The sequence below is a fragment of the Quercus lobata genome, chromosome 3 (genome assembly GCF_001633185.2).
Source record: "Quercus lobata isolate SW786 chromosome 3, ValleyOak3.0 Primary Assembly, whole genome shotgun sequence".
NCBI classification, from domain to species: Eukaryota; Viridiplantae; Streptophyta; class Magnoliopsida; order Fagales; family Fagaceae; genus Quercus; species Quercus lobata.
Window position 1 is genome coordinate 68,427,701 of NC_044906.1, and position 15,216 is coordinate 68,442,916.

The 15,216-nt window shown below is 36.2% G+C and overlaps 2 protein-coding genes and 1 pseudogene across 3 annotated transcripts; 1 reads left to right on the top strand and 2 right to left on the bottom strand.

Moving 5' to 3' along the window:
• Positions 1 to 1,100: 1,100 nt before the first annotated feature.
• LOC115981329 lies at positions 1,101 to 8,107 on the bottom strand (annotated as a pseudogene).
• On the top strand, positions 2,203 to 4,265 carry LOC115978714 (nuclear transport factor 2-like). Of its 2 annotated transcripts, none has more exons than XM_031100560.1 (4): positions 2,203 to 2,444; positions 3,203 to 3,361; positions 3,453 to 3,518; positions 3,913 to 4,265. In XM_031100560.1, the coding sequence occupies exons 1-4, from the start codon at positions 2,298 to 2,300 to the stop codon at positions 4,114 to 4,116; spliced, it is 576 nt and encodes a 191-aa protein (XP_030956420.1). In that variant the 5' UTR covers positions 2,203 to 2,297; the 3' UTR covers positions 4,117 to 4,265. The 2 variants fall into 2 exon arrangements, with proteins under 2 accessions (XP_030956420.1, XP_030956421.1); XM_031100561.1 differs by having other exon boundaries at positions 2,204 to 2,444; positions 3,245 to 3,361.
• A 2,215-nt stretch (positions 8,108 to 10,322) lies between the features above and the next one.
• LOC115981330 (F-box/LRR-repeat protein At2g40920-like) lies at positions 10,323 to 11,387 on the bottom strand. Its single transcript, XM_031103482.1, has one exon. The coding sequence runs from the start codon at positions 11,385 to 11,387 to the stop codon at positions 10,323 to 10,325; it is 1,065 nt and encodes a 354-aa protein (XP_030959342.1).
• Between the last annotated feature and the right edge of the window lie 3,829 nt (positions 11,388 to 15,216).

The following is a 15,216-nucleotide window of genomic DNA, read 5'->3' on the forward strand; positions in this document are numbered from 1 at the left end:
CACATTTTACATCTTGATGCAGTTTGGGAAGAAAACTAAAACACTATGGGCTAGAAAATATTAGGAATGCAAGCATTATAAGGTTAAAGCATCAGAAGTTTGTACCTGAATTAACGTTAAAGGTGCCCTTGGTCTCTGGTTTATTTAGGAGAGTGAAAGTGAATGATTTGTGAAACCCACACAGCTTTGCTTCTATGAGGGAGAATTATTTCAGGAAAAGAGTGCATTGATGCTGAATGAGGTTCATTTATGTTTGGACAATTAAGTCTTATAGAATGGAAATGGGGGCATATTGCTTTAGCTTTAACTGTTTTCATAGAACATTAGTCTTGAGAAAATTAAATATCAAAGGGATGCTACTTCCCTAGTTCCCTTCATTGTTTAGAGTCATAAAATCTTGGGTTAAGAAATGTGGATCTTCTTTGGTTACAAAGAATAATTGTTGCATGGCTGTTTCGGATCATACGGCTACTTTTTTTTCTTTTTTCTTTTTTTTGGTGTTGGGGGGGGGGGGGGGGGGTGGATTGTTAGTAGTGGTTTAGTTCTAATGTCTTCATATAAGAATAATGCTAACAACTGCGTTTTGGCCTACTAGTTGGTTGGTTGTGCTACTCATTTTTCATTGGAGATTTTGTGGATGGCATAGGGACGAATATCAGTCCATGCTGTGCAGGAGGAGAAGTTTTTTTGCTTATATTAATTTGTTTCTCTGAAACAAAGCAGTTGCTTGCTTTAGCACCAATTTCCTGTACTTTCAAATTTTTACTAATGTGCTTTTTTCTTCTTGATAGTATAAATTATGTAAGGGATTTTCATTTTATCTCATTTAATTTCAACCACTACCAAATTATTTCCAGGTTGTGCTGGTGGCTCAGCTATTGTGTTGGATTGTACAGTTTATTGGCCATGTGTTCTTTTGAGGTAACTAATTTTGTTGTTTGCGACATGGTTAATGATCTGTCAGACTATTATAGCTTAAACTCAATCATGTTTTGTAGGGATGAGCACCAGCTCTTTTGGATAACCTTGTTCAAGCCTTTATAATGGCTCCCTTCTTTGTGCTACCGGAGGTATGTAATTTTATTTTTATTAGCAGGATTCCTTTACCATTTCTGACTATGCTTTATATCTGGTATTTTAAATTGCTTCAGGCTCTTCAGACCTTCTTTGGTTATGAGCCATACTTAGGTTTTCATGCGTTAGTGCAAGCAAAGATAGAAGCTGAAATCAATGAATGGCAAGACCAGAAGCAGAAATTAATTTCTTAGTTTCTGTTGTTTGTCTTCATCAAGATCAGTTTTCACTATAGTTCAAGTGAATATAAATAAGCAAACTATAACTACCATCATACTTCCATGTATATAATATCCACACTGTGATTTATTTGTATTAGATCAGATTACTTCATGATTTTATCTTTATGGAACAACTTCAGATTTAAGCTGAAGAAAGAATTCAAATTTATAGCTATTTGCTGAACATCCCAACGTTTATCAATCTTCCTTCTTAACACCCATAGTATTAAGAAAGCAAGCAAAGTAGCCCCTCTAAAATCATGGTCCTTTATTATTTTGGTTTTGAATCAGATGCGCCAGATTACCCCTTAGTTTAGTGAATACTACAAGCTTACCCTTTTGCCCCCAAAATATAGTGCTATAATGTTCCATATTTCTCTTCTTTGCATAAGATAGTTAGCAATTTGTTCTGTTTTAGCTTTCAAATGGTTAATAAACTGTTCAGCCCTTGCATTACAGTCTGATGCTAATTGCATGACAGAAGAACAGCTACTATGGCATCTTAAGATCGTCTTGCTATGGTAAGCTTCAAGCCATGCGCCATTGATAGTATTGTCATCATCCTGTACTTCACTGGTTGACCTGGCACCAAACTGAATTTGTGGAACCTACACAAAATGGCCAATACCACCTTCATTTGGAGATGTGCAGAGTCCTTCCCAAGGCATATCCTTGGCCCAGCCTGAAGGACACAAAAAACAAGAACCATGAAACACCTCAATGTCCAGTAAATTCCCAAACACAAAACCTTGGTAAATAATGCTCCATTTGTTTCGATGTAATACATTTACAAAAAAATATTTTCCAATTTTACTATAATTGTTTTGCAGTAAAATATTTGGTCAAAAGTAAAATATTTTCAATCAACCAAATCAATCTAAGAAAATTTATGTAATATATTTTACAATTAAAATTTTGATAAAACATTTTACAATTGCTTACTTCCTTGCAACCTCGGATACTTATCACTCTTCTCTTTTCGCTCCCACCCATGGTCACTTTATGCTCAAACTCTCCCAGATCATATTTCTCTCCAAAAAAACCCAGCCACCTCCAGTCCTCTCTCCCATCAATCCTTGGCTCCAAGGTCTGAGGCACCACTGCCAGCTCCAGCTTCTGCCGGAGCCGCCCATCGCCGGCAAAACCCAGGTAGTTTTCTGTGTTTTTAGATTAGATTTCTCCTTTTCTTTTCGTTTTTCTTCATCTCTAACCTTTCTCTGGTTTTTCTTAGGTTTGATTTCTACTCCTTGCTGGAAAAACTCAAAGTTTCAGGTTTTATTTTTGATGAATCATAATATTTACACATATTTGATTTCTTATCATTTTTCATATGGGTTTTTCAGTGTTGATTTAGTTGTCTGAGATTTATTTATTTTTTGATGATTTTGACATTGGTTGTTTGATATGAGTTAGGGTTTATGATTTTCAGATATGGATTTTTTTTTTTTTTTTTTGAGGGGGGGAGGGGGGGTTTATTTATGTGTGGCATTATGATAGGATGAGAAAGTTTTGGTTGGAGAAAATTTTCAACAAAACCTTCTTCTAACTTGAAGTTGCTGGATACGTTGTGTGAAACATGCTAGTGGTACCATGGTATTCTTTAGGTTATTAATAATTATGGAACAATTCCATATTTTGGAAGGTTATGTGTTAATGTTAGCTATATTGTCGTAGTCTTTGGGTTTTGTTGTTGTAAGTGTGCTTATAGATGGTTATGCAACACTGAGTGACATGTTTTGGAGTTATCATGGAATAATTTGATATTTTGGATTAATTAGTATTATGATAATGTTATATTTTGTCCAGAAATATTTGCAAGTGTTTATTTCTTCTCGTGAACTTATTTATTGATACCTGGAATGGTGTTCAATTTGAGATGTTATACAAACTTCCCTTTTCATACCCAGCTGGTTTCTTCTAATATCTATGATTGTACATGTCCAACTAAGACTCATGCCATATTTGTACCAAATCTGCCTATGAATGCAACTGTCGAACAACTTGAAGCGGTTTTCAACAATTTTGGGCCTATTAAGCATAATGGTATTCAAGTTAGAAGTAGCAAGGTATGTTTCATATTTAACTTTGTTAACTCCATTTAGATTTCTTATTTATAATGATGTTCACATGTTTTTTATTTGGCTATCTTCTATCCAGCAACAGGGGACATGTTTTGGTTTCGTGGAATTTGAATCTGCCAGTTCGATGCAAAGTGCTATTGAGGTATTGACTTTTCTGTTTTATATTCTTTGCCACCTAATTTGTTGTTATCTTGTATATTGGGGATTAACCTTTTAATCGACAATAACTTACCTGTCTAAACTACCATTGTATAGTCTAAGCTTCATTCTCACATTTTCCACCAAGCAAGGACACACAAAACTTCATCCTCTGTTTTCTGTATGGCTGTCATGATTAACTTTTCATACTTTGTGGATATGTGTGGTACGCTTGTTAACTTAATGTTGTGAAGTAACTTATGTGTTTTTGTCTCATGGATTCGGTTATTTTATGTGATGAGAGTCTGGAGTCTTTGAGTGCCTACTGGATGGGCCATGGCTACCTTTGTGCTTTCTTTTTCATATGGTTGGAACTGATGGTCTGGTGTTTCTTGCAGCTAACAATGACAGAGGGAGGTTTCCTGGACAGGCTGGTTATCGAAATGATAACTTTAGGGGCCGTGGAAACTTCAGTGGTGGAAATTTTAGTGGAGGCTGTGGCTATGGGGAGAAATGAATTTGAGAGGCGAGGTGATTTCTCAAAAGAAGTTTACAAGATGATTTACAAGCTTCAGCTAAAGCTCAAAGAAGTGGTACTATAAATAGATTAACCTTTTTAATCATTGGTGATGTCTCAGTATAATTTATCATAGTATCCCTTAAACATTCATGATCAATGTATATTCATTATTTTGAACTTGTATAAGTAGATTCAACCTTTTTAGCCATTCGTCTGTCCCTATGTAATTTTTGGAAGTTAATAAAAAAAAATGTTTTAAATTTTTACTGGTTATTTATTTATTTTCCATTTTACGTTGTGCCAAACACTGGAAAATATTTTACATAACATTTTCATGTACGCTGCTGAACACTGTAAAATGAAAGTATTTTCTTGCAAATATTTTATACGTAAAATATTTTACATCGAAATAAACGGAGCGTAAAACTTCAAGTACTTACTTGAAATGCAGTGAACTTGAATGGAGATGCATTTTGGAAGAATCCATCTTTGAGCCACCTCTCAGGTTTGAATGAAGCTGCATCAGGGCCCTAGTTGTATTCCATTCTACCTACTGAGTAGGGAACGCAAGTTACCATGCCTCCTACTTTTACTTTGGTTTCACCCGGCAAGACATCATCTTTTAAAATGCCCTTGGGGTCCTATAAACAGAAAATGTTCATTCATTGAGTATGCTCTTGAAAGGAGCTTAGAGAAGTATAATTTCTACGAAAAGCAGGTCAATCCGCTTCATTCATTGAAGAAAGTTGTAGTCCAGTATAGAACATGAAATTCTAAGTATTCCATAGCTTACATCCTTTGGAACCATAATGCAGCTTTGTCCGTTCTGCCCTTGGGGCAGAGCTATGAATTAGACCATTTGGAGTAGCTATAGGTGGACATCAAATGTTTTTTCCTTTGGATTTGCTTCTCGCTCTTCAGCACACTCCAAAAGAAACTTGGAATCATTTTAACATGCAAAAGAGTAGCTGAACAAGGGAAGCAATGTCCCATTCAAGTCATCTTTTATGTTAACTATTCTTGTTTTATCGATAAAAAGATAGGGTATTTAAACTAGTTTACTTTCCCGGTAGAAGGTTTCATAGCATGCATCAATTGAATAGGAAAAAAGAGGCTAAACCTGTGTGACTGCCGGGTACAAACGAAGTGTTTCTGTGATCACTGCATGCAAATAATATAACCTCCCCAGAGAATCATAATTCAAGAGTCCTGCAAATTGTGTTACTCTTGGATTGAATGATTCAGAGTCCTCAGTGTCGCACTGAACCAATGACACATTCTCTTCTTTTGCTTGATCTTTTTCAAAAGTTTTGAGCTCCAAGTAAAGCTTCTCAGCTACATCAGCATGGGTCATTATCATGTATGTAGCCCATGAGAGAGTAGTTGCTGTTGTGTCACGGCCAGCAATCACAAAATTCAGGACAACATCTCTGAGATTCTTGTCTGTCGAATTGCTTTTCACGTCTTCACTTAATTAAATAAATCTTGACAATGTATCATGGTTTATCTGATATTTTTATCGTGAAAATTTTTTTTTTAATAGTGAATTTGTACCTTTCAGTAATGCTAAAGAAACAAGCTTTAGAAAAAACATAAAGAGTTTCTATCATTTTACCACATTTTTTATGGGAAAATGGGCATTTGTCCCTAATTTATAAACTACACAGCAAAAGACCCATGTTTTGAAATTATTTAGCAAAATGCTATTGTTTTTGAAACTTGATTTTGACAAAATCGAGTTATATGTATATTTTTAAGTGAAACTCGACATTAGCAATGTCGAGTTTCACTTAAATTTTCAAAAATAATTAAGTGGCAAAATAGGCATAAAACTCGACATTGCTATTGTCGAGTTTCACCTTTAACTCGATTTTGTTAATATCGAGTTTTAAAAATAGAAGCATCTTGTTAAATACTTTCAAAATAGGGTATTTTACAGCATAGTTTAAAATTAGGGGCAAATGTCCATTTTTCACCCCCTTTTTTTCTGCCACTCTCTCTTGCTTCTACTATTTCTGCTTCCCTTCTCCGAATAACTGAGTAGGTGAAGTCATCAATGATTTTAATGCACTTATCAAGTAAAGCTTCTCTGCCCACAATCAGGAGTTTCTTTATTTTCCACAGTGGATCAATGAACCGAAGTGTCACAATGATGTTTGCACTGTCAAAAGCCTGAGCAAAGTGATTATCTGGTAGATTTGGACCCAAAGTCCCAATTCCAAATCTAACCTTACATATAGAGTCCAAAGTCATCCTCATCAACAAATCCTAGAAAAGAAATTTTTTATATTTTATTTAGATAAGGCAGTACTAAAGGGTGGAGCTTTTGAAAATATGAATTTAATGTCATTCCATTATGAATTTATTTGGTTTGATGTTTTTGATTTTTACAAAACCTGAGTTTTAGATTTTTTTTTTTTTAATATATAATGTTTTGGAAGAAGAGACATAAAAGGGGAGTAAAAATGAATATTTACCCCTGTTTTGTTAGAGATTGGTTATAAAACCCCTAATGGAGCATACCTTAAGTGGGTAAAGTTGCACTTTTCAAACCACGGATAGGCAATATAAATTCGGGTCAAACCACATGTGATTTTACTGTAATTATCTTCTAAAAACAAATCTTGGGTTAAATATCTGTATTCCATTGCCTATCCATGTTGGCTCTCGATAGAAATGAATTTGGGGTCTTAGTATGCATAGTCCATTCAATTACACCAGCAACAAAAGCCAAGGTTTATCCATATGGTTCAGGAAAAGAAAATTTATAATATGTGATGATGCCGAAAATCGTAAATGCACATATTTGACAGGATCCTTTCCATATGGAGATTTTGTTGACTAGGGTTAATCGTGGAGCATAAGTCATTTCCATTTAAAGTTCCTTGAGGATCAAATAAACCATGTAGGTGCCACGTGGCTTTGCCACCGTCCACTTAGTACCCATCCACCGTAGGCGATCCATCCACCATAGGTCATCCGTCCACCTACAATACGTGTCGTTGTGTTGCACCATCTCTTTGTCCATCAACCTAGTGTAGTCGCCTGTGGTAGGTCCTGTAAAATTGGACTGTCCACTTTGATTTTATCCTCTTCAACATGTAATATATAAGAGAGGACAATCCACAAGGACTTGAAGACAAATTTTTCAGTACAAATTTGTGATTTTGGGTCACTATCATTGCTATATGTAATTTTATTTACAGCACATGTTACTAAGAGGGAGCCATTGATGGCCCGTTTGGGCTGCCATTAGTATCCTTGACACCTAAAAGACGAGGGGGCAGCAAAAACAACCTAGCAGACCTAATAAAAATATAATTTGCATAGAAGACTCGATATCACCAGGGCAGTGCTTCATTTGAAAGAGCCAGCAACGTTACTTTTGATTGTTTTACGTTAGGGCACCCATGATGTGCTAATGCAAATGCTATACATCACTGGCTAGTTGCGTCCGCTATTTCATCACAAAGTTAAACATTGGGAAAATAAAATCTTAAGGGATGAGTAGCTTGATCCAAGTTATCCAGTTATTCCATCTGACGAACATCCATGATAGGTCATCTGTAAGAGCGATGATCACAACTGCGTCCTTTGTAGAGACGAATGTAGGGGCAAGACCCCGTCGACACGATCAAAGGCATGCGTGCACACATTGATAGCACAGATAAATGCCAGCTGGGCAGCTAGCAATCCATAACTATGCCGAGATAGTTACAAAAGCAGTAACGGCACAACAATCATCTGTTGTGCCTTAACTGAGATTATCATTACCCATTAAATGCAACGGTCAGGAGAAAAATGCTCGACCCAGCATTTAACGAACATAATTGCACCAACTTGAAGAAAGCTATAAAAGGTGAACCCAGCACTAAGGTACAGGACATGGAAAATTACGAGAGAAAGAACTGTGAGAAAGTTTATTCTGGGAGTACGTAATCTGACTTAAGCATCGGAGTATTCTTAGTTGGCCTCATGCCGGCGAAAGACATTCCTTTGCTTTCTTCTTGTCTTGACAACAGGTCCTGGAGATTGTCCATTGCACTGACGAGGAACATACTGACGAGGTACATTTTCGGCTTCATCACCATCAATGGATAAATGGTTATATAGCTAATGGATCTCAGTTTGGTTGCTGCAGCAAACAGTGGTAACATTTATAAAATTCCAAATGTATTTCCCCACAAGTAACCTTCCAACTAAAAAAAAAAAAAAACAATATTGACAAAGAAAAAGAAAGGGAATAAAAGGAACAAGGTCATTTCAATTCTTTATTCACGTATGCAAGTTTGTGTCAACATTATAGAATTACCCTGTAAATGTAGGTATGTTATATGTACTACATTTCATCCCCGGTTTATACAGGTTAATAAGTCATTACAATAAGAATACAACATAATGAGTTGAATGGTTGAGTTTAGATGAGACTTCACACCCTAGATTGATTGTCATCAACAGAAGATTTGATGTTACCATAGAAATTGCTCAGCAGGGTGGGAAAAGGGCTAATTATAGCAACTGCCTTGGATCTAAAGTCCAAACTTTACAAGGATTGGTTACTAAGATCACTACCAAATTCAAACAATAGCTTAGATCTTCAATCTTCAATCTCCAAATGCCTAGTGTTTTTGTGAGAATGTAAGGTTCAATCAATAATAAATTACATGATAAAACAGATTACATACAAAAAGACAAGTCACGAGGTGTTCCAAGATCATCATTAAGACTTAGCACGAACAAATGGTCACCATTTGAAATTTAACTGAGCAAAGAGAGATAACAGAGAATCAGAAACGACCAATAAGCTTATTGCCATCTTTAAATGGTTAGTCATGTTACGTGTAATTCATTTAAAACATCCTCTGCACATGAAGTATCTTGTTTTTCAATAAAAAAAAATTATCTTAAAAAGAAAAAAAGAAGAAGAAAGGAGTCAAGTTAGATTGCAGTTATTGCACTCTGCGAAATTGTTCTGAAATGTAACAAGGAAATCACATCATATTCTACCAAGTTCATTTATGGAAAGACACTTGGAAGTTGGAAGTCAGAAGTTCAGAAAAAGGGGGGGGGGGGGGAGGGGGAGTGGAATTTTAACTTGCATGATTCTAATGAAGAGGTTCCAAAATTTTAGCTTGACAAGGTGGTAGGCTGCTTATGAAGCATATAGCTAAATTTGACAGCTAATAAGGTTGTAGCCTCGCCTACTAGCATTTCCAGCAGGTTCTAAACTAAACTAAAAGGAACACTATGAGTTCAAAGGCAACTTATGCAAAATGTAAAAAGAAATCAATCATGAACCAATGTACTAGAAAACTAACTTGGGAATATAAATGCTCATAAAACTTATTAACAGCACAAGACCGAGATGTGGAAGCCCGACCATGCCAAATAGTTTCATTCCCTGGTCTAGAAGTTCTGAAATTTCCATGACAATCCAAAGGGTCTTTTTGAGGGTTCATCTGTACTGGTTGGAATTTAGTACCATTCATTGTATGGCAGATAAGGATGTTGTTAACCCAGTTGTAGCCTCAGAGGAGCAGTTCTAGTTAACTGATCCAGCATGCTATTTTCTTCCCAGAATTAGGAATTTCTGAATTTTCACACGTGCCAAAGAAACCAGAATAACTCCAAAGGGGGGAAGTTGAAGAGCACTCCAAATCCTTATCAGAAAAGACGGCTTAATCTTATGAGTTGACCACAAATATTAGATTAAGGCATCAGTCATGAATTCTTCCATGGAATATCATCATACTTGTGTGTAAACTTTCACCCTATCATATGCTTCTCATATAATAATATCTCATCCAAAAATAAAGATAATCACTATAATAGTGAAAAATAAAAAATCAATATTAAAATTCTATTTGGCGCATGACACCACCAAAGTGTCAATATTTCTTTCTCTAATAAAAAATCAAGGGTGTAGATGTGCAACTTATCGATTAAAAAGAAAAAAAAGACATACTATGCCACTTACAAGTGTATTGAGGATTCATAACAGATCATAAAATATTGAGACTAAATCTTGATGATTGTTGTTGTTAGATGCCATTGATAACGTCAATTCACATTTTTATACATGGCGAAACTTGTCCTCTGAGTTGACATAGCTAAACTAGTTATAAGTTCTACAAAACCAAAACAAGAACTCATCTCCAAAGACAAGCAAAAGGATAATAAAAATACCCCACATTACATCAAACACCTCGCATGGCCTTTCACAAAGAACGTACCGTACTCTACTCTTTGCTGCAAATCTCGATTTTGAGGGCCCATTTCTAAGACCTTTCACCCATATACAGCAATGGTTCTGATGATTCGAGGACCACCCGAATGAACCCATTCAGGCAAGCCAGTGATGTCAACCTTCTTGAAGCCTCGTCCATCCATATCATAGAAAAGCAGCCACGCAAGACTCTTAGTCTTATACAAAGATAGCGGCTTTAGCAATATCTCGCCTGTGGAAATAGTCCCAATAGGAACAGGTTGACCACAATTGATCCAACTAACTGGGTAGAGTATTCTCTTCTTAACCCACACATGATTGTGGTAATCCTTTAGTATCCACATATGCATTATGTAATCTCGTTTATAATCCGTGTCACCAATCAAAGCCAAGCGCCCACCAACCTCAATTAACCGTTCATATTTCAAACGTATCGGTACATAGGTTTCTTCTTTGTAGTCATGGGGAAGTGGTATTAGTCTAAAGTTTTCATCTTTGAGATCAAAAGCCACAATGGAATCCCCATAACATGTTAACCAATGTATTGCACCATTAATACAGAGACTTTCCCCACCATTACCAAACTTGGTACAATCAAAAGGCAGAACAGTGTTTATCTTTCTCCAAGACCCCTTGCCTAGTGTCAAAACCATGCACTCCATATTAATAACTCTAGGAATTGATGGTGGAATGGGTTCTATCCATTTCACACGAAGGATTTTGTGGAGTTTGGTTATAGGGTCGAAGCCAAAATGGGTTTTGATGTCCCAAGTAGTTGCAGTTGCAGCAGGGATTGGAGGATCAAAAGGAAGAGTGAGAGTTTGTTGGGTGGTGGGGTTGTAGGTGAGAATAGGGTCGTGATCGTTAGGGCCGTGAAAGCAGAACAAGGGGTTGAGATATCGGGAAGAAGTGAGACCCATAGGATGGGAAGGGAGTGTGAAGAGTGGGGTGGGGGATCCCAGAGAGAATGAATCATGGATTATTGGGATGGAGAAAAAGTGTTGGTGGAATGTGTCTTCATTGAAGGCAGACAAAAGGAGGTGGGTGTTATCAGATGTAGATGTGGATGTGCATAGTTGAAGAAGGTGCAAACACCAGCAAGCTCTTCTGAAACGCATCAAGGACATGGCTGCTGTTGCTAGAATTTTTTTTTCCTAATAACCTTAAATATCAAACTATTTCGTTAGTTGTCACGTATCAAAACAATGTAAGAAATTAACATCTCGAGTGTTTAAAACTCGAATTCCAAGATAAAGCTCGAGTGTTTAAAACTCGAATTCCAAGATAAAGCTCGAGTTTTTAAGTCTCGATTTGTAAGTAGTGGCATTTGATGTGGAAAAATATCCACGTGGAACTTAAGTTTTTAAGACTTGAGTTTCACCGTTCTTATTTTTTCCTTCTTCTTCTACGCGTTCTTCTTCCTCGCGTGCGTTTTATTTTTTCCTTCTTCTTCTTCGTTCTTCGACGCTGCAGATCGGCTCACCCAAATCATGCCTCTTCCTCTGTTCTTTGGAGCTCTAGATCGTGCCTCTTCAGATCTGTTCTTCCTTTGTTCGTTCTTCCTCTATTCTTCTTCAGATCATTCTTTGTCTGGTCTTCTCCAAAATCGAGTGTTATAGACTCAATTTTGCTTGAAATCGAGTCTATAAGACTCAAGATCTATGTGGCATCATACTGCCAAGTCACCAAGTGGGAATCGAGTCTTTAACCCTCAAGTTTTAGATTTAAATCGAGTCTATAAAACTCGAGATGTTAGTTTACAAAAAAATTTCAAACGTTTGTTAACTTATGATATTGTTTACCCTCACTATGCTAGGCTGCAAATATCCCCACTGCTGCTAACTCTCTCTAAAAAAGAACCTAGAGAGAAAGGGAAGACAAAAAGGAGTTCAAATCTCTCTTCTGCCCTTTCGTTATTCCACAAATAAAAATTTTATAGATGTCTATTTATTTAATTAATTGTTTTTTTTTTTTTTTGCCATTCTTAACTCAGTTACTGTCTCTCTCTCTCTCTCTCAAAAAAAAAAATAAAAATAAAATAAAATAACAAAACAAAGAAAACCTTGAGAAGAAATCTACAATAGTCTTAGTCTCCTGTTTCTTCTTTATTCATTCTTTCCAAAATCTTTATTCATTCTCAACCAATAGGTTGATAAGTTGTAGGCCATCCATTGCCGACAGGAAAAATGCACAAATAATCTCCTTTATGTGATTTTGTGAACAAGGACATTAAACAATATATGTATCGTTAGGTGTATATATGTAAGTGAAGTCTTACATTGAATAATGATGAGAAAAATGAGTTATTAATATAATATAGTTGAGTTTATACCCATTGTGTTTAGGTCTTTTGGGGTAAGTGTGTTTCGCAAATGAATAGCAGGGACGAGTCTCTTTCGCAGTTGGAGCGATGACAATATATTGCACCAAGCAAGCCCATAAAACCCACAAAAACAATCTTGGAGAAAAAAAAAAAAAACCAACAAAGGAGTATTGTTAATGTTCTTGACACATGGAAAGGTCTTGAAACTCACAAAGAGGTAGAGACTCACACATAAAGAGGAGATTGCACACCTTATTTAATGGATAAGGTTGTTAACCGGTACTTATGGAATCAATTTCTCATTCACACTTTAATGGTTTTCGGTAAGTGTCCATGACCTAGTAAACCATTGTGAGGGTCCTTTTTGGACAATACCTAGGCCCAAGTAGAAACAAGGATCTTGGGCCCTTTACTTGTTGTTTTGGTGGACTGGACTTGGTTCATCGCAGCTAAATGAGGCTAATTACAAATCAAGTTGTGCACTAGTCACATAAAACTCCTCAAGACTAAAATGCGATTTCTCCTAAGTAATAAAAAATATTATTATAAGTGTTTTAGTGTCATAAAATGACCATTTACTCTTACAAAATAAGTAAAATAAATATTCATAATATTCACAATGAGAAGAGATTGAAATAGAATATTTAAGACTTATCTTTCATTGTATAAAAATTTAAAAGAGTTCCTTCACTTGGTACCCCGGGCGTACTATCGTGGAATCCCGGGGTGTACTAGGCCTGTAAGAACCCAGAATGTTGATTTTCTGAATTATGTGATCTTTCTCTATGCTTATTATGCAATAGAGTTTTGTCTTTTCCCTTTACCTCTATAGGTCCTGCATAAAAAACACACTATATAATATACATATCTTCAAATAACTGTTAATTTCTTAGATTAGGATATACATTTTAATACATATACAAATGAATTTTATGAGAATGATTCAGCCACGAGGATCTTGGCCCCAATTCTCACAAACTTAGTGCCTTTGCACAAGACTTATGGGATTTGGAACTCAAGTCCAAGTGGCTTTGCTTAGGCATTGCCTTCTAAGATAGTTAGGTGAGAAGGATTTTTGTGAGAGAGAGTGATATCTGATGTGTGCATGTTTTGGCATATGTTTCTTTGGAGGCTAAGTGTGTCCAAGGCCCAAGTTAAAGTGAGGACTTCGGTAAAAAGACTCAGCTTTTGGCTGAGTAAAAGGAAAACTAGCAAGCTAGAATATATGTATTGAACAGCAAGAAAGCAGTAAAGGAAAACAATGTAATAAAGAAACACACGAAATAACTGTTAAAGATTCTCCAATCACTATGAAATATTTCATTATTTTTCTTAATTATGGATTACAATGTGCTCACTAAGACGTGTTACAAGTCCAAATAAGCTCAAAAATTACAGACTTAGATGGCTATTTAAGCCTCTAAGACTTGCAAAGTTTGAATTCCTCTGAATCCAAGTATGTTCTATGGCTGTTTCTGGGATACCGGGCGTTGTTTTCTGCTTTCTTTGAGTTTTTGATAGAGTTTTCTCAACGATTCTTATTCTGATTCCCTGTTACCAAATCCCCTTTCCAATGAAGGCTGCCTTCCCTTTTTATAGTGTTATTTTAGGGTTTAGGGTACCACTGATTCTCCCCCTTTGGCTCTCTAGGTACCAGTGCCCCTATTGTGCCAGCCATTCTAACAGCTGATTCTTTCTCTGTTTCTCATAGTTTTCATCTTTTAGTCTTGTTTTCCTAAAAGCCACTTGCTAACTTTCCATTCCGAGGTGTCTTTGGAGAGCTAAACTTCACCCTCTCTTCTTTCAAGGCTTTTTACCTTTTAGACTCAGCTTTTTGGCTGTCCTTCTTGCTGTCATTTTTCCCAAGTGAGAAGAATCCATTCCTGTTGGGTTGAAAGTTTTCCCAGCTAGTTCCCCTTATAGTTCTTCATTCTGGGTTTCCCGAGATACCAGCCTTTTGTTCTTGAATTGTGACTCTTTAAGCTTTCTGGTTCTTTGCTGCACCACTGGGTGACATATATGTTCTTCGTTTCTTGTATTTCATGTTATCCCTTTTAAGCTGTCTCAATCCCACGTTAGCTGTGCTACACGTCTCGAGGATTCCGAACCTCTGGGTATCCCGGCCCAATTCTTTCACTAGATTTTACTAGATTTTTTAATGGCCTTTTTGCTGGAAATCTAAACATACATAGGGTCTTGATGTTGATTCTTCTTGCTACACGAATTGGGTCTTCTTTACTTTTCATGGAATAGACTTTCTTGTGAAATTTTGGACCTCAACAACCATTTTTCCAACAAAAAATCAGAGCATAAAATTACCACATTATATTCTTTTTATTTATTTATTTATTTATTTTATACAAGATAGAAATTCTATTTTAATCTAATCTAAACATATATGTGTGTGAAACTCTCTCCCAGAAACTTGAACCGCGGTCTTTTTTCCCCACACCCCACAAACACTTATACTTGTGAAGTGGTCATCGCATCAAGGGTGTGCAGTGGTGAAAATTTTACCATCACACTAACAAGTTTTTTCTTCAAATTTATGATGGGTACCCACCACCTCCTAGTCATTTTCAAATCTCTTAACGGGTTTTAATTATAAATGATGGCATTTACCAATGAAAGAA

What these genes read in the sequence shown, in the direction of transcription:
- LOC115978714 (XM_031100560.1), top strand. Translation starts at nt 2,298, where the DNA reads ATGCTCAAACTCTCCCAGATCATATTTCTCTCCAAAAAAACCCAGCCA. An exon ending in TTCAAGTTAGAAGTAGCAAG is followed by an intron (nt 3,362 to 3,452) that starts GTATGTTTCATA and finishes TCTTCTATCCAG; the next exon opens with CAACAGGGGACATGTTTTGG. An exon ending in CGATGCAAAGTGCTATTGAG is followed by an intron (nt 3,519 to 3,912) that starts GTATTGACTTTT and finishes TGTTTCTTGCAG; the next exon opens with CTAACAATGACAGAGGGAGG.
- LOC115981330 (XM_031103482.1), bottom strand. Translation starts at nt 11,387, where the DNA reads ATGTCCTTGATGCGTTTCAGAAGAGCTTGCTGGTGTTTGCACCTTCTT.